General features: G+C 49.3%; 1 protein-coding gene across 1 annotated transcript; it reads right to left on the reverse strand.

Moving 5' to 3' along the window:
- Positions 1–1,760: 1,760 nt before the first annotated feature.
- Positions 1,761–14,025, reverse strand: LOC144176048 (leucine-rich repeat-containing protein 20-like). The gene is made up of 4 exons (XM_077705168.1): positions 13,688–14,025; positions 5,890–6,033; positions 5,063–5,230; positions 1,761–4,538 (listed from the first exon to the last, which is right to left on the reverse strand). The coding sequence occupies exons 1-4, from the start codon at positions 13,791–13,793 to the stop codon at positions 4,360–4,362; spliced, it is 597 nt and encodes a 198-aa protein (XP_077561294.1). The 5' UTR covers positions 13,794–14,025; the 3' UTR covers positions 1,761–4,359.
- Between the last annotated feature and the right edge of the window lie 5,133 nt (positions 14,026–19,158).

Here is a 19,158-nt window from a genome sequence, read left to right on the forward strand (position 1 = left end):
TCCGCTAGCTTGGCTGTACCTAGGGGGGCAGCGTATACATTTCTAAGTATTCTGGGGGCAAGGATGGAGTGGTCGCTTCCCAGGGTCTCCCCCGTGTGAGACCACATAGCTTTGACTTTCCCCGTGGAAATCGTGAGACCCGGGGGCGTGTCTTTAGAGACACTATTGCCCAAACGCGTGGGAGCATGTGGGTCCGATAGCAGAATGAAGTTTTGCTCTTGGAGGATGGAATGCAAGGTGGTCCCTCTTTTGCTAGTGTAGCAGTATCCCTATGAGGAGTGCGCCACGTTAGAATCTTCCATGATTACAAGTGGATGATAGGATGCAATGTGCATTGCTTGTTTGATGACATGAGAAAGATTACTTTCTTGGCCTCTCGGGCGACAATATATGCCTCCACTGGAGTTCCATTGCCATAGAGTAAGCTTCGATTCCTGCTGACAAGTTCGCCTATTCTTGGGAAGTGCCATCTTGAGAGGTGGCGTTGTCTGACAAGGTTGATGGTATACAGCTTTGCTGCAAAAGTCTCGTGTCTTTAAAGCACGAAGCGTTCTAGCGCGAGTCTTTGGAAAAAGAATGTCCCGGAGTGTTCTTGTAGTACGCGTTTTGCCCGCGGAGATGAAATGTCCTAACGCGAGGCGTTGGAAAACGAGTGACCCGGTGTTTTAATAACGTGACTAGATGAAACGATGACGACGACAGGAGACGCCGACAGCCCTAGCCCCTAAGGGACTTCGCCCCTAAAACTTGAAAGCTCTGTCGCAGGTATACCGATCCCTGAAAAAAGCGGATTACGTGCTTGTGTGAACAGGGCAACCGGGCAAGTCTCTGGAGCATCATGTGACGGCAGGACTTCAATAACGCAGACATAACACGGGAAAGGGCAATGCTCTTTTTGACACACTTGCAATGCGATGTTTTATAAATCAGGAGAGTCTTGACGTATCTGGGGGCATCATGTGGCCTATGTGGTAGAGGCTGTTGCTTCCTGTGGGACCTTATTTAAACTGCGACGCTTCATTTAGCGACTCGATTTAGCTAGTACCGCACTTGCCAAAGACAGTAGGTAACGAATTGACGTAGCTCATCGTTTATCCAAAGCATACAACACGGTCCATCATGCTAACCCAGATGAACGAATTTACTATATACAATGTCAGTTTACCAATTATATCATGAGTGGAGGCTACCTTGAACAAGACACAACAATTTGTTGAAATAGATGGCCCATGCTTTTCTTCGCTACCTGTATCGCCAGGTGTGCGCAGTGCTGCAGTGTGTTTCGGCTGCATATTGTCACGAGAAGAATCCCCCAGTCGGTAATCACCCACAAATGACCATGATGGCGATGCTGTGCCATTTATTGGAGTCCTAAGCGCACCCACTGTTTCCGAACGCCAAGCGGAAGGGAACAACTTCTGTACGAGTAATTGATTTGTTGCTATACCATTCATATATGAATGGCTATACCGCTATACAGAAATCAGTAATTTTGTTAAATAACATTACAACACTTCAGAGGATTGGAGAAAGAAAATTATGTTTACAAATTGGCGGGAACAACGATCAGTAAGCTAATAAAAGACTCTAAAACAAGGTAAAAAGCGCGTTCTGCGGAAAATATTCACTAAAGGTTCTTTTATTCCATTGGAACATCCGCATTGTTTTTCCGTTTGAATATCCCAACTTAATATTTAATGGGACGTTTTACAGTTTAGTGAATTTTTCAAAATGGAGATAAAGCACAAAACACAACATCATTGTAAAAAACACACTTTTTCATTTATTGCTTTTACGGCTCCATTTTCACACTGTACATTTTTTGCCGTGCGACAATTTCTTCACCATTGAAAAGACATCGCGCAACAAAGGCGTTATTTACAAGCTAAACGCAAGCCGCAAGCATGTTAAAACATGCAGCACAGAAACTAACACAAAAGTGCAATGTAAGCGGTCAGGCTCGGAACGAGTAAACGCCACAAAATGTACACACATGACTTGTGCCTTCTGCAACCTGCTGTATATAAATGTCTCACCTTGAAAACAAAGCATGTACGAGAACTCACTTCGCCGTGCCCCCGTCAGGGCTGACATTGTAGCTGGCTAAAACGTGTACGAAAACAGAATGGCACACGTGACCACGGGGCACAGTATGCTGGAATATACATTGTAGAGTACGGAATAAAGGAGTTTACAACAGCAACAAAACATTTGTCCCCATGGATTAAATTGCGTTTAGAAGCGTTCAGCGGTTTAGATTTCGCAATTATGCTTAACATTGCTGAATTAGAAAGAGAAACAATTTTACGAGAGCAACGTTATGGTTCGCCACACTTGGACTAGATGGCGCACAGAAGCGTCCTACTGGAAGCAGACCTAAAACACGACCTGACGATCATTAATCTACTTTCGCTGTGTTCCCTACCGTGGCGCAGCTGCTAACTTCCCTAATAAGTTGAGCAGAGGGACTTCGAACAAATACCGATTGTAAAATGCGCACCGGTACTTGCCTTTCCTGTTTTTTCAGTGTTTGTAGCGGCTCATGACCATTCGAAGCTGTGGTTAACAGGTAGGTCTACCTAACAGGCTGCCAGGTTTCAAGCTATCATTCATTCAGGGGCCCGCTAAATCCTCACACGGCACTAAATTATCGACGAAGTGCGCAAAAAACTCGCGAGTGTGGTTTTGCGTACACACAACTCAGAGCACTCCTCCCCATGCGCACAAGTCTTCCACTTGCGCAGCCTCAACAATCAAGGACACAGTTCACCACAGCACAAGACCATCCAAAAGTTTGTGTTTCTTGTTACAGAGTGAGAAGACCCTAAAGGAGCGATATTACAAGCAAATCAGGCAGCTGTCGAAATGACTCCCCAAGTTACTTAAAAGCTTGCGTTAAACTTCTCGTCGGTTCAATCCGGTGACACGTCTTAGCCCACAGTGATCTGTACCACAAGTCTGCCTTGAGAGTACGTTCAAAATACCAGAACACGAAACAACATACAAACATTATCACAAGACCATCAGCCTTCGTTTACTGCAGATCGAGATCAAAATTAAGTTATCGTGCTCTGATTTCGGGGAGGGGGTGGCATAACATTGGGCGAAGTTACGACTTGCGTGTGCCCATGTTCCCGGTTTAATTTATCACTACGTGCGCACTTACTTAAAGCGCGATAGAAAGTATAACATTCTGTTAGTGATTTAGCTTGCAAAAGAAGGCTTACATAATATAGGGGCTGACAAACTTAGCAACAATCAATGGGCGGAAATCCAGCCGCTCTTGAGCAGTGCACAAACTCTGAGCTTGAGGACAAGATGTCCTTTGCTGCCAAGTATGCAAAATAGATATATGTGTACAGAGACAAAATAAATATCTATAACATCTCTAGTAGCATATGCATAAATATATACAACAGTCATCACGAACGAACGGGGATCCTTCGTGGACTGATATTTACAAAACGTCTTACCACTCGCTACTTTCGTCGGTATGCGCCAGTATAGTTCCGCAACCTAAAATATTTTCTTTACTGCGAACCTTTGGGAGCTTTCTTTTGCTTTCTGATAATAGTCAAGAAAAGAAAAAAAGGTAAGAAGATTGCCAAACACTTGGTATTTTGTAATTTTGTAAGGAACTTGCTAATAGGTTCGGTAAGAAGGGTTATCCCGTGAGCGGAGCACGCTGGCGTACGAATCGTACCAGCCTTTGACGAGACAGGTTTGCGTGCAGACTTCTTGGATACGCGTACAATTGCTGGTAGTTTCTTTAGCGATCAAAGAAGACCAGATACCTAGTTTCTTTAGCGATCAAAGAAGACCAGATACCTTTTTTTTATTTGAGGAGGTCAGCTCGTACTTGCGCTGTCAAACCTGAGGCTCACGTTTTCGTATGTACAAGGCTATGCTGAATTTCACAGTGTCAATAATCTGCTACATGGAAACAGAAAACTCTCCGCATGTAAGATTTACATATAATTTACACAACTATCAGGCCCGTGACAATGCTTATAAAACAGAAGTAGATAACACGGCATGCGGAGTTGAACAGTGTCCTATCAGGCCCTGTGCCACCGGCAAACAAAATGTGAGATAATTGTCATATCCTCGTTCCATTTTCCATTCAAATGCAGGATATGTCGTTCATACGTGTCAAAACTTTCAGTCAATGATATCACAATGGCGACCGCAGTCCGGTCGTCAAAGCCACTTCCAGAAGACCCGCACAGTTTCATGCACGGGCTTCCGGCAGGCACCGAAGACTGAGGCGATGAAAGGTCGTGGCGCTGAGGCTGCGCAGTCTCAAACCGGAGCGAGTCTGCAGCGAGTGGAACACAAGCGGCGCTTCATGCACGCGGTTCACTTCTCGTCGCACGAGGAGTCCTCGTCGTCCGAGTCAGAAGATCCCGGGGGGCTGACGTGGACAACCATGGGCGAGATGTTCTCCAGTTCACGGCACGCGTCTTCTGACAGAGGGTTCTCCTCCAGATGCACTTCGCGCAAGGTGCTCACCGACCGCAGGCGGGGAGCTTCCACGTCTGCGACCGGGAAGACAATAAGACGCATGCATCAACCCACACGCCTTCCTTTTATCGAATAGATAACACTTGCAGTTGACACCATTCCCACCAATGCAGCCTATTCTACGGAGCATTGTAGCTTTGTCCAGGCAGGTACATTCAAAAATGCTTGGCGAAAGTAAAACTTATTCAGCTTTTCCTTTTGTTATACCAGATTCCTTCAACGATGTCCTTCAACAGAGTCCTTCAACAGGGTTCTGCAGGCATTGAAAGACTCTGGTAATGCATAGTGAATTGGTGCCTAGTGCCTACTGCTATGAGTGAACATGACGAACAACTTGTAAAGAGCTGCTGTATTCAGAGTGTTCGCTTACTTTCGATCTGATAGCGAATAGTTACCATTTTCGTTCACTGCTATATTTTTTGCTGACTGCGGTCTTTTAAGCAGAACTTCGGGATGTGTTCCAAGACCCTTCAAATTTTCTCCTATTTGTGGAGTCACGTGTGGCTCACGGTGCAAAAAAAATGAATGTTTTCCTCACCGGAAATGTAGTTCTTGCGGGCGTCAAGGTAGGTGAGCCTGGGGAGCCGGAAGATGACCCAGGGCATTGACATGTAGTCGTTGTACGAAATATCCAGCCGCCGAAGCTCCGGCAGTTCCTTCAGCTCCTCGGGCAGCGAGCTCAGCCGGTTGTGCGACAGGTTCAGTTCTATCGGTGAAAGAAGCACCGGTATGCAGTTTAATACAGGCAACAAGCATCGCATAAATAGCAGACGCGCCAAAAATTTGAATAAAACAGAACTTCAAACAGCAGTTCTCAAGATGAGCGTCAGTTCATTATTATTTCGGAATGTAAAAAGAGTGTGCCACAAACGTTTGGTGCGTATAACAAGCAGGCGATCAAAAGACTCCATTGACTGTCAATTTCTGTCCGTCGTTATTCCCGGCGAGGAGGGTGTTGTGCGGCAAAAATAACTTGTTTTGGGTTAAATCACCGTAAAGCACCGATGCTTTGTATGCGTTGTTACCGGGTGGTTTGATTTCTCACTCTGGTGATCGCTTCCTACTTTAATGAGCCCTCCTCTTTGCAAAAGAAGGCGCGCACAAAGGTTACACTGAGTAAATGGTGTGTGACAAAAGTGTAATCTCCTAAAATATAAAGATAATAAATATAAAATTTTAAATATAAATATAATATATATAAATATATACATAAAATATAAAATAAATATATAATCTAATTTATATAAAATATAAATATAATGCCCATAATAGGCGAAAGTGATTACGACTAAAAATGACTGTTAGCAACATCAAAAGAGCACTGCGGCCAGTATTTCGGCCATGACAACGTGAGGCAGCGCTCACCGGTGATGTGGGTGAACTTGAGGGGCAGCTTGGGCGGGATCTTGCGCAGCACGTTACTCGACAGGTCACACGCCAGCACGCGAGTGTTGCGCATCAGGTGGAAGATGGCGTCCGGGAACGACATCAGCTGGCACTCGGACAGGTCTGCGAGCAGGGACGACGCTGTTTTTATACGGGGCCAGTTCCTCACGCCGACAGTGCTTAAACGCCGCTCAATTCTGTTTCTCTTGCTACTAAAGATAAACATGTCACTAGCGGTAGCACGGCTCTAGAACAACACAATTACAATCGTTACACGACCGCGCTTAATTTTCGCTTCCATAAAACCTTGAGGCTCGTCCACAGCACGGAAAGAGTAAACAACTCGTATTTTTAACGGTCTGGTCCCTCTGCTCCGTTGTCAATTGTTTCGTCATCACTCGCCTAAATATTGCGAAGAAGACAAACTAGTTTCCTTATACCCTAAGCAAACACCGGGCACTTTTTTACGTGAACAAAGCATAACATTCGATTCGTCATGATTATGCACCATTTCCTAGGATTAGGAGCGCTAATGTGCTATTAACAGTTCAGTTGCCGTGTTCATATAAACATAACGGCGTTATTGAAGGCTTTCTGGAAACTCCACATTTCAATATTTTGAGTTGTTCGACTTTGACTTAGAAAAACGCTAAAAAGCGAGGGAGTAAAAGACGAATGTAACGAAGTTCAAATAGAGAAATTGAAACTAAGACTGTTGCTCAAGGAGGCGTGTGCTTCTACTGTAAACAGCTTTGAAGTGCTAACAAAATGCGTCATCGTCACTTCGTGCTTCTTTTCCTCAAATGCCGCTAGACCGCCTGGAAATCAAAGACGATTTCTTGTCACAACAATTGGACTCGGCAGCATTCTTTGGTTGACGTTTACCGGTTGCCTTGGGCTTGGGAAATCAGCTGCGCAGTTCTTGCGCAGGCTCTCCGTGAACGGTCTCCCGGGTCAACTTCATGCCTCGAAACTCTCTTCAGTGTAGCAACGAGCGCGGTATATTTTAGGATCGTCACAGACCTCAAGCTTGTAACAAGCTGCAGAGTTTCCTGAGACGCAAAGGAGAGTCTTTCTTTATTATTTAGCCTGCCCGCGATCTTTACCCTTTTTAACCAAACCACAGACACTTTAGTTTTGTTTTCTGGCCTCCTTTTTCCCCGACATTTTCTATGGTTGGCAGCTGCTTAGCCAAAAAGACCATGCGTTAAAGTAATTGCTTGACGACAAGGAGTCCGCCGCGAAGGGCGCTTTGCTTGCGGAAACGGCAACCTGGCGCCAAGAACAGCGGCGGCCGAGGGTTGCGCCCCAACGGCTGACTCTGTCGTGGCGCAGTCCAGGGACGCGGGTCTCGTGGTCGTGCCGCGTGAAAGAGCACCGTGTTTTTGAACCCGTGCCCAAGACGCAGGCGATTGCCGGGACCCCGTGTTCGCAAAAGCCGACCCGTTCCTGGCACGAGGCTCGTCGCGCTTCCGGTGCGAGTCTGTCGACTTTGTCTTCTTTAAATTTTGTTTGACTAGCGCTTGCTGACGCCCCTGGTATATTTTTTTTTCGGGTGGATGGGTGGGGAGGTGGCGTGCTGCAATAAACTATTTGCGACGCTTTGCCGCGGTGACGCTCCCTTCCACCAGGCGCTGCCCTCCGCCACCTTTTGGACGCGAGCTGTCATCTGTGAATGTCTGGCGCAATAGTTGGCCAGCCAGGTGCCCCCTGCAGGGGCATAAGTGCGTCATTCCAGGGTGCGTGTGAGCATCTTAAACAACGCCGCTTACGTTGGCTAAGCGGACGTGCGGCGACGCTGAGACAACCACGTGGAGACAAATCCATTACAACACGCTTGCTGGGCTGCCGGCAGGAACTGTGTATTCGATTTCGAAGTCTCATTCGGACAACGACGACGTCACGTGCACTCCACCTGCTGTCACGCATCCAACGCGGGTCTCCCTGGGTCAAGAGATAGCACATTTTGCCACGTTTTGCTCATTCGGGGGCGCCTCGTGACCGTTCCGCGAAACACTGGAGCTCTTCAATTTGCAGTCTCTGACTCACCGCAGACTCGCCGAGAAGCAGCCCGGCATTAGTTTATCTCATATATCCCTATAGTGCGGCGAATCCTCGCTCTACCGGCGGTCTATCCGCGGTGAGTCCGAGATTGTAAAAGGAAGAGCCCCAGAGGCGGAGCCGGAGCCAGGCCGTCTGTGCGGGTGATGGTGGAGAGCGCATGCGCGTGTTCTGCCGCGTCGAGGGTCAGTAGCGCGAACAAGCTCGTCTCGGAGGCAGAAATCGCTAATAACCGAGCTGAAGCTTCCCATTGGCGTTAAGGAACTGCGGTTGTTGCTGTTGATGGCGGGCTATCGAAATGCCATTTTTTTTTACATTTTCTCGTTCAATGCCGCTTGTAGCCGAAGGATAGTTCGATACAATGCCATGAAACACAAATATCCACCGCGCATTTGCTGCATTCTCTTCCAACGACGTCGCAAATTAGCATTCGCAGAGATAACCGGGTGACATATTCAAACCAGCAGGGTCTTGAACAGCGCAAGAAAGTAACTCAATAGATAAAGACGTAGAACTGGCCACCTCTGTTGAAGTTGTCTCTTCGTCCTGCTAGGCTGCGCTGATGAGTTGTCTGTGTGCGCTAAAATGCGATACAAGGCTTAGGACTTCGGTGCAAAGCGATGCAAGCTGAGCGTACCGAATAGATGCTCAATCAGTCCTTCTACCGAAGCATGTTAACGGGGTCTTTTCTCCTCCTAGTAGCATCACGTCAAATGTCACGCCGTAAATTGTGGTCTCACTGGTAAGCCGCGTCGTGTCCAACATTTACGCTGATCCGTGGTACCACTGGAGTACTGAAAGGCGCCCTCCGCCGTTGCACCGACGGGCTCCGAGCACGCTCCACTCGCTTATCAATGAACTTGCTTTGGCACGGCTTTGGATGTGCAGCATCACAGCTATCGCACTGACGCCATATGGCCTGCACGGAGCATTCCGAGCACACACATTTTGTATGCCTAGATCTGAATTTAGCACCGAATGTAGATCCGAATGTAGATCCGCGTGCTCAGAGCTCAGCGCACGGTGTCCTCCTGACTTGAGAGGCCCGTATTTTCGCGCCCGCATTGGAGGAGCTCCGTCACTGGGCGGGCGCCAACAATTCCCCGGGTCGTTTGATTGGCCATGGGGGTGCGTACTGCTGCTTCAAGCTGAGGTGAACTAAAACACACCTCGGCGTCGTCCGCCACGCGGAGGCATCTTCTTGCACACAAAAGTCTGCAAAGGGCCGAGTTCGGGCTTCATGAGCTAGTTATAAATCCCGATGCCTGGCAGCACAGGATTTCTCAGCGGCTTTCAGTGTCCTGATCCCGCAGGAACGCTCGCCCTCGTTGGTTTACTACTACATGGGTTGCATATATGTCCTCAGGGTTGCTGCCAGCTGCTTTAAGAGTCCGTTGCTTTTTACCAGCGCAGCTGTTCTTGAACGAGGCTTTCGTGAGATGGAATGCGGTAACGCGGCCGCAGCGATGTGGAGAGGGCATGGCCTGGCGAGAAGGAGATGAAGCGCCAAACACACGTGCAGCAAGTTGAAAGAATGCTTGAACGAGACGCTTATATAGCCAAACTTTTCTAAACAGCTAAACCCGGTGGCAATGTTTACGCTTGTAAACATTGTTGAGCAAAAAACAAACATTAATTATGTTTGAGACAACACATAAACACATGATTGGTATTTGCATTATTCTTTTACTGAAAAATGCATCCCTGCTTGATTTTTGCGCTAACAAATTAAAACATGCTGTAAGAAAAACAGAAGGCTCTTGCGGCGCCCCCTCGTGGCAGCGTTCCAAGTTCAAAAGTAACGAAAGGATCCAGTAGGCGGCACGAGCGGTGGAACACGGTAAAAAAGAATTGGCGCGAACGGGAATCGATCTGCTTACTTTGAGAATCTAGATGAAGCTTAGTCTTGCGATTAGGAAACGGAAGGCAGATTCGCTGTTAACATCAGCGTTCGCCACGTTAAGTGAGTGAAGCTGGGCTAATTATTTTTCCTCTCTATAATAGGCAGTGAGCAAACAAAAATGCTAAATTCAGTTTTTAGTTGCAAGGCAGTCGCTATGTGTAGACCTAATTTTGTTGTACAAAGATAAAAGGCGCACAGCTCCACTTTTTATGTTTACGGGTACATTCAGTCTTGTTCCATAGTTTCTTGCGGTTTCAGGAAGGAGCGCGCCCACGCACCTTCCCCCTGTATTTCTATATCGCCACTGCTCCACGTACGCAGCATAACATGATACCGTCGCGCATGTAGTGGATATATACATGGAAATAGTGTAACGTTTTGGAAAGCACCAAATCCGGGTCGAGGCGCTAAGAATGAAAATTTCAAGTTTTGGCTCAAGGTGACGCTACGGCTTAGACTAAGCATTCGGTACACACTGAGCGCTCTGCTCCAAAACCTTTAAGCTTTTTAGCACGCCCTGGTCTTCAGCGCTCCTCAAGCGGACATTTTCATGAATGCGAACGAGAAATTCTCGTGTTGTGAGCTGCACTCGGTGACGCGTTCCTTTCCCGCCCCCCTACTTACCTATTTTCCCCGTCCTCCACTTCCTGTCTCTTCTCTACTTCCTCCCTGCAATTAATCCCACTAAACTCCTCTCCCGCAGCCCAGTCACTTACCCGTCAATTGCCAGCGGGTCCGCAATAGGCGGGCTACCAAGCAACGTTTCTTACCGCACACGCAGAGACGAAAAATGTTGCGTTGCTAATTTATTTACGAACGAGCAAGGCCGCCGGAAAAAGGCTACCCCTTTAATAAACTACAATCGGCAGGTACTAGCATTGTCCTTTCTTTCTCGCTTCATTTCTGGCCATGTTGCTTTCTAAATCTTTTTTAAACAGAAGTGGTCCTTCCATCCCTCCTTTCTACAGTGTGTAACTCCTTTCCGTTTGTTGACATTTTTTCCGTTTGTTGACATTCCGCCTTGACATTTTTTTTCTAAAACCATTGATTGCAAGTGTGAAGACAAACGTTGACCCCGTCCTCGTCAATGAAGAGAACCAGGGGACAGGGCGCCACCATAGCCAACGGCGGGATTTCTGGGGCTGAGCAGGCATGCTTTCCGTGCTTTCACGTGTATTTTTGTGACGAGTGCAATTTTTCAAAAATTTTTCTGCTTGCGAAGTTTTATTTGAAATTGCATACTGCTTTATTGCTTTTCTAATATTGTTGTCTTGCCTCCTGCCAAGTGGATAGGGCAGTGGACGCCTTCAAGCCCGTTTAAGAGGCTTTTTGTTCATTGCCCTCAGCATCTGTATTGCTTGATGTTGATGTTGAAATAAAGTTTGATTTGATTTGATTTAGGCGGTAATCAAAAAGGGCATATGTTGAGGACATACATAGCCCAGACTTGCAAGTTGCCCTCTCAAGGGAACAGACTGCGCCGCATTGTTCACTTAGAACGACGCTCCGGCTTACTTCTTGCCTAGACGCTGACGCCGAGCCCACCATTCCACCCAAAGGAACTGCGTGCGCATTTAAGACGCGAGCGCTTCTGACGAAGCAAACACCAGTCGCGTTTCCGTTTGCGATGCTTGAGTTTTACCAGATGTTTTGAGGATTGATTACACTGGTTGCCTTGCGCTCTTCTCGGGTCAGTCGCTTTTCTTTAAATTAAGTTCTGCGCAGACAGGACGCGGACATGCATATACAAACAGACTTCACAAGCGCTGGCTGCCTGTTCGCGTTCGTGTTGTTTCTTCGTTATGCGCCTCCGCATCAACAAACCCGACTTGCATCCTACAGTTCAGCCTTCTGGAGTAAATATTTCGCTTTCTGCAACTCTACCACTTCCTTATGCAACGCACAGCTGGTCTGCGCAACTTTGTGGCGCCAGTTCGGAACTGATCGTAACAACCAGTCGCACGTCGGAGACGTTAAGTAAGGCGCACTTCACACAAGCAACATTGCTGCTTATGTAGCCAATTCCGCGCCTGGTGTACAAACAAGATATTTCAGAACGTAATTCGCGATAGAGTGCGTAAAGCATATCAAGCGCCGCATTCTGTGCATTATTTTCGCCTTCGTTGAAGCCTGTTTCTACTTTGTGACAGACGTAAATTACAAGAATTTGTACCATGTAAATAATATCCGCTCGCACAGGGACCTTGCAAAATACGCTTTTATTAATTAATAAGGAGCTTCTTTGAGCGAAAAGGAGCCCATGAGTTTGACAGTCTCTGGTCTATGAGCTCACAAATCATTCGCTTATGTGACTCAGCAATGTTGCGTGCGTCGTCCTTGGCTGGGAAATGTGCAGGATAATTTTAAGTTTAGGCTGCATTCTTAGTAGCCTAAACATATTAGGTCGCCAAAAATGTATTTTGGGGTACTCGGGGCCGCATATGCAGGGGAAACACAATTGAGGGAGACCACTCTTACGGCAGTTCAAAAGGCTACCGCCGTAATTGGTGAACCGATCGGGCTTGAAGTTCCAACGTTGCGTACGCGTGCAGCGGAACTACACTGAAAAATTCGCAAGATCGCCTACAACCTCTACACGTGCCCGTTTACAGTTTGCACGGCCATCCTAAGATCTTCATTTCATTCGTTACCCTTCTGGAAAAACACTAAACCCTCCTACCTAATTAAGTAAGGTATACCACACGGACTGAAAATATTGAAATTGGCTTCTTACATTAACCATGACGTCAATAAAGTGTGCGCACGGGTGTGCGCAACGGGGTGCGCACGCGCGTTGCCGGCACGCACGTTGTCGGGGACGATGGCGGTCGCTATCGGCGACTCCCCTCCCCCCGTGCGTGGGGTATAAATGTGTGTAGCGCGGGGAAAGGGGGGCGGTTCGGCGCGACCACGAAGACGGACTGACCTTGCCGCCGCTCGAGTGAGATGTGATTGATTGATTGATTGATTGATTGATTGTAGGGTTTAACGCGCCGACGCAATGGGCGGCGTTTCGAGGCGATGAGGCACGCCGTAGTGGAGGGCTCCGGATTAATTTTGACCACCTGGGGATCTTTAACGTGCGCCGAAATCTCGTATGCACGGGCGTTTTTGCTTTTCGCTTCCATCGGAAAAGCGGCCGCCGCGGCCGGGAACCGAGCCCGCGACCTCGTGCTCAGCAGCGCAACGCTTAGCCACTGTGCCACCGCGGCGGGTCAAGTGAGATGTGTTAAATATCTTTTTGTTCCTTGCCCTTCCGGGTGTCGTTTTGTGCACGGAACGAATTCCCATAGGATTTTACCGAGAAATACGATGCATTGAACCTTTTAAAGAAAAATCCTTTTACCGGCTAATTTTGCTACGCTTTACTGATAATTGCAGGCATCCGTGCGTGCCGCTTCCCCATTGCTTGCCAGTGGTGGACGGAGTCAATCAGCTATCCGCATCGCTTGGAACGCTGCTACTTTGTCCTTCTTCTGTCGTTCTTCTTCTGTCATTCTTCTGTCCCCACTTTCCGCAATTACGATTTATTTGGAGAATTGGCGGCGTTTCGTTTGCGCAATTCTCTTCGTTGCCAACTCGACATGCTTGCAGCTGCTATCGTGTGCTTTCAAGCTTATACGCGTCGCACCGGTGAGGTCCGGACAAGTTGACCACCTGGGGGGGGTCCTTAGCGTATGCCGACATATCGTCTGCTATCGTCCGCTTTCATTCGAGCTAGAGTCTGCATAAAAGTTGATTGTTCACACGTCCGCGGTCGGCGTAGTATACATCCACTCACTGCGCGCGTAGCTTCAACGCAGGCATCCTTACCCAAGTTCTGGTTCTCGGTGGCGTCCGTGCATCGATGAACCACTTTGATGACGGCCTTGCCGGCTCCGCCGACCACGTCCATCTGCTGCTGCGACGGGGGAGGCATCTTGCGTCCAAAGTCTGTCACTGTCAGCACCGCAGACGACTGCCGAAGGAGGTGAGAACGGCACAAGGGCTCTGGATATCCGGTCTCTATCTTCCTCGCAAACACGACAGTGCCGAGACGCGACGCGTCAGGAAGTGTCCGGCGCTCTACTGCGCAAGGCTACGCGAAGGCTGTCGAACACGAGTGCAGAACGAGAGGATGCTCTCTGGTTTCTGACGCCGGGTCCCGAGGGCGCCGCCCAAATATAAACCGCCCGGCCACGTGGCCCCCCTTCCTCGCCGAAATCAGCTGACCTCGGACCCGGGCCAACGGCGAAAAACCCCGGGGCTCGGCTCCTGGAAGGGCTTTGGCCGCTTTTCTTGCGTCTCTCTTTTTTGCTCTTTGTCCCGGCGGCGAGCTGTTTTCTTAGTTAAGGTCGGCAGCCTTGGACACCCGGGTTTCGCAGGAGGCGGAGCGGGGCCCAGACCCCGTGCTTGCGCATTTTTTTATTTCTCCTTTTTCTCAGACGCCGTTTTCATCATTCGCTTCTTTCTAAAGCGAGTGGCTGCCGTGTTTCCACGGAGCTCCGGCGGTGGTCGCCAGACGGCCGCCGGGTGTCACACGAGGTCGTACCGGAATAAGCCGTTCCCTTCCCTCCTCTTTTCCGCGGGCGCAGGAAACCCCCTGGCAACGTGCGTAAGCGGCCCGTGGCTTCCTCGGCCGAACGGCGCACGTGACGCACGATGTGCAGACTGCGCGGCTCTCCGGCTACGCGAGGCGCCAAGCTTTCCCCATTGAACAAAGCAGCCGTAGGGACGACGCACTTCCTGCCTGCCTTGCGTCCTCACGGACGCAATGTAGCGGCGTGGCGCAATGCAGTTCGCCGTAACTGCTTCGTCGACTCGGTTTCGCCGTACATTAATTACCGCTTGCGAAACGAAACGCTTACGCTACGCGCAGGTGGGCGTGCCAATAGCGCAATTTTACGTTCGAGAAGATCGCGCCAGAGCAGTTGTAGCATAGACAAAGTTTCAGCTCTGAAATAAGTCGTGCACTGCAATTACGACCCTTGATTGAAGCACGTCTAAACATTATTCAAATATTGGAGGAAGCTGCGGTAGCTCCACCGCTCACGGCTGCTAAATTACAGGGGTCAATCATTGCAAATCGCTCCAAATATAACTAAACGATAAAGGCCACATTTTCACTGCATAACGCAGTTCCTTAGGTCCAACGATACTCGCTGTGGTAACAAGAGAGAGAGAGAGAGAGAGAGAGAGAGAGAGAGGGAGAACGAACTTTATCACCCAAAGGATCTAGGTTCAGGTCCTAATTGTAGTAAAGGGCATCTTTATCTGAAGCACCTTGACGTTGTTATCCAAGGCATGCGGCAGGTTCCAACGATACCAGTAAATTTAATGCGAAATCATGAAACGCCAAATTATATACGAAAATCCGGTATCTGGAGTCGGCGCAACCGCGCGAGGGTCCCTAAGGGTCCCGCGCGAAGAAAAACCAATTAAAATAAATTTGGTGAATTCGCGTCTGGGATTCGAACCCCAGGGCCTACGGAATGTGCTCGCTGCACCACTGCCGATCCCTGGCTCTAGCTACCTGGAAGGTGAACCTAGTGAAATTCGAAACAGCGCAAAAAGACGGGACAAGGCGCTGTTTCCTTGTCGCGTCTTCTTGCGCTGTTTCGAATTTCAGTATGCACCACCAACTAGCCCAAACCACCGTTCTAACGTGAACCTAGTAAACGCGTTGTGGCGGCCATCGACTTGGAAACTTGTGATACAGACATGTACTGAGGCGTACAGGACTAATTTAAGCATGCTAATTGCAACAACAACAAGGCACGTTTACGATTATAGCTCATAGTAAGTGCTATAAGGTGAGGTTGGCCAAGCGTCTCGGTCACAATATCAGGGATTGGAAAACGACGCAATCGGAAAAGGATAACAGCGGCGGTAATGAGGGGACGTAATCGCCCGCCCCTTGGTCTGTATTGTCTGTGCTGGCTCTGCGACATTCTGTTTCCAATTGTCTGCAGGCCGGGAACTTCCTCTTACACATATCGCCTTCTGGTGGTTAGCTCTTAACACTACCGCAATCTTCTTGATCAAGCGCTAAATCACGCTTGCTGTCCGGCCCCTTCGGTCTAGCGTGTATACCGTCGCGCTTTTTATTTACGCGTTACGTATTGGGTTGAAGTCCCCATAAGTCTGCCCTTCTAATTTCCGGGATTTTTCATTGGAAACATGAATCCTTGCATCAATTTTACGCATTAGTTATGCAAATAAGAATTGTTTAGGATATTCTAGGTAGGTTTAGGTGCGGAGAGGAGCCCGTCAGCATGCTTGATTACAGTTTTGCATGTGGCATGGAAACGGAATGTCGCGCGGGCTCCGCTTCGATGGACTCTGCAGCTGAACCCTGGGCGCCGTCTGCGGCAAGTATTGCCCATGGAAGTATGCCTCCGAAGACGATGGGAGGGAAGGCCAAAAACTCCGCACGACTGGTACAGAGGCTGGCGCTCGCTGCAACTAGAGCCACCACCCAGGCGACACGACCGCATGCAACCGCTATGACGCCATGGTTACACGCTCTGGTGACGTAGACAAGGTATTCTCGGTCTGTCCTCCACTCCATGTATTTCCTCGACACAGCTGAGCGGAGCATACAGCAATGCCTTGACAGGCAAAAACTGCTTTCGAGGTCCTCCTCTATACTCGAGGCTCGAGTGGAGGAGAGATTCAGGATACGGAGGTTTGTAAGACAAGATGGCATGGTCACGACAGTTACCGTTCGACACACAGGCTCGCGTAACTTGAAGTGCTTTCGCATTCCCACGCGTAGCCTGTCTTGAGTGTCCCTCTGAATGTTTACAATCCAGAGGTAACGTTCGGTGCGAATGCGCTGCTGGTGGCGCTCGGTGTTCAGTAAATATGCAGTCGACTATTGTCGCAGGCCTACTGTTTTACATGCCGTCAGTTCGCCGTTACACGAAAACATACCAAGAAAATGCTGAGCGAACGTGAGCGCGAGCCTCGCGGCGACTGCCGAGCCTTCCCGCCACGGAAAAAAAATTGGAAAAGCCCCGAGGAGCGAGAAAATGGCGAGCGCTCGTGCGGCGACAGCCGAGCCTTCGGCTCGCACAGTGGCTCTAGCAAAAAAAAAAAAAAAAGAAAAGAAAAAAAGAAAAGAAAACTTTAGCGCTGTTGTAAAGCGCTGCCGCGCACGTAAAAACAAACTGCTTGGGAGAGATCACCGCGGCCGCCACATTCTCTAGCAGCCATTATGGATAACGGGACACGTGGCCGCGAGTGTGGCAATCCTTCTCGAGACGACTTGCAGTCCGCCACCGCTGCCTCGAGTCGATGACAAAGAACTGGTGGAAGTCTACAGTGCTGAGGATGACTTTGCATCCACCGCTCGCCGCGAAGAAGACGACGATCTCTTCGATGAATATGACGACTACTAGCCACGCAACTGTGAAAATAAACAACGGTACTGATGCTTCACTACGTGTCCGGCAATGCTCAGCTACAACAGCTCCGCCATTTATGTCTTGCGCGTGAGTGTAAGCGTCTCTTAATTTCTGTTTATTGAGATGCGCAGCAGTAGCAGCAGTTTAGGTGTGACTGCGGCTTGTTAAAGCGATGCCTCTCAGTGATGATGTCCGCACGCGAAAACGCACTGTAGGAAAGCCAACTTTCTCTGACGATGATGATGACCGTGGGTGAAGTGTAGACAAATTAAAAAGCTTCTCTGCGAAGCATGGCCGTTAATCCGCCTCTGCTAAAGGTTGGTGCGCACCACTTGCGTGAAATTTACAGCGCTATTGCGTCAGCTCGCTTCAAGATGTTACGCAGGGCACTAGTAAGCGTTTTCGTACATCTCAGCACTACAGCAGTCGCAAGGATGAATGCATTGTGTTTGTAGGTGCGGCCACATCCCACGGGCCAACCGTTTCCGAACTGCTCGAGAAAGAGGTGCCAGCATGCATTCAGTGCATGTGAGCATGTTCAACGAGGCGGTCACTTCCTCTTCCGGAAAATAGAATGCCAGAAGTGGGTGCAAACGCAGAACGGAAGGAATATCTCGCTGCACTAAAACGTACGTTAGACAGCTGCATCGATCAATTCTTCGGTACGCTCTGAGCGGCTATTGGTGAATAGGAAATCAGTAAAGCACTCCTGCGAGCCAGTTGGTATACGCGTCGACCTCCGGTCGGAATAGATCGCGCTGCATATATGGAAAGCCTTCCCTTTTGTGTTGTGGTTTCTCCGTTTCGTCTGTGTTCTGTACCGGCTAAGCGACGCAAGGTGTTCCAGCCTAAACTGATGAAAAGAATGCCTAACGTATACGAAACACAGTCAGCAGACAAGACACATCCGCTTAAATTTTACCGGCAGACACGCATCCGTATAAATCCTTTTACGTTTGAGCTCCGCTTCACCGGTTCCCCAGCAAGCAGCCCGTATGAGAGCAGCTCTAACGCGGCTATTTCGCGCATTGGCGAATTCTGTCCCGCACCTGGAAGCATGCGTGGCGCTAGGGAATGTAGCGAAGTTATTTGTCGCCATCTTTTTTAGACTTTCCCTGGACAGTGCAAAAGCGATTTCCGCGGTATTGCGGGGACTTCAACTGGCAGCGATGCGTTGACCCAGGTTTAGAATGCTTGCGTCGCGTGACCCGTCCCTCGTTGTGAACGGAAGTGAAACACGAAGTGAGCGATGACGAAGACCGCACCGCACTGTTGCCAGCGTGTCTCGAAACAGGTGGAGGATTGCAGCGCTCATTCCATGCGTATGGAAGACGACGAACTGGAGAGCCACGTCCCCCTGAGGGACGAAGCGGCAAGGGGCATCATAGTGTTCCCGTTGCCAAAGAACGTGAACCCGGAGAAGGACTGGGAAAGACGCAAGGCGAGAGCAGCGGCCCTGGCCAAGCAGTACAAGAGCGACGAGAACGCCACGTTCGTCGACGTGGCTAAACATCCAACGAGAAGATGCGTGTACGCGATGGCAGTCATCCGGGCGTCAACGGGTGAGCTGATCAACGCGGGTACGATTAAAGCGAAGACCCCATGCCAGGCAGAGGAGGCAGCAATCGGCCTGGCGATGGGAGTACCGGACATTCGGACGATCCTCAGCGACTCCAAAACAGCGCCTCGGAACGTCACCCGACCGGGCCAACCATCACCATAAAGTGGTTCCCAGCCCACATGGGGGACCTACCGAACGTGGACAACCGCAACGAGGATGCAGACGCAGCGGCCCGAGAACTCATCAGGTGCCGGGACGACAGCGAGAGCATCCCCGCGGGTGTCGGCGACGAACAAGACCCCGAACACCTAGTCGACTACGGAGCGATACTCAGG

The sequence above is a fragment of the Haemaphysalis longicornis genome, unplaced genomic scaffold, assembly GCF_048455015.1.
Source record: "Haemaphysalis longicornis isolate Haplotype H1 unplaced genomic scaffold, Haemaphysalis longicornis Haplotype H1 scaffold_3, whole genome shotgun sequence".
In the NCBI taxonomy this organism is placed as follows: domain Eukaryota; kingdom Metazoa; phylum Arthropoda; class Arachnida; order Ixodida; family Ixodidae; genus Haemaphysalis; species Haemaphysalis longicornis.

Coding starts and splice junctions, on each gene's coding strand:
- LOC144176048 (XM_077705168.1), bottom strand. CDS start 13,793: ATGCCTCCCCCGTCGCAGCAGCAGATGGACGTGGTCGGCGGAGCCGGC. Junction 6,034..13,687: donor CACCGAGAACCAGAACTTGG/GTAAGGATGCCT, acceptor CCCTGCTCGCAG/ACCTGTCCGAGTGCCAGCTG. Junction 5,231..5,889: donor CAAGTTCACCCACATCACCG/GTGAGCGCTGCC, acceptor TTTCACCGATAG/AACTGAACCTGTCGCACAAC.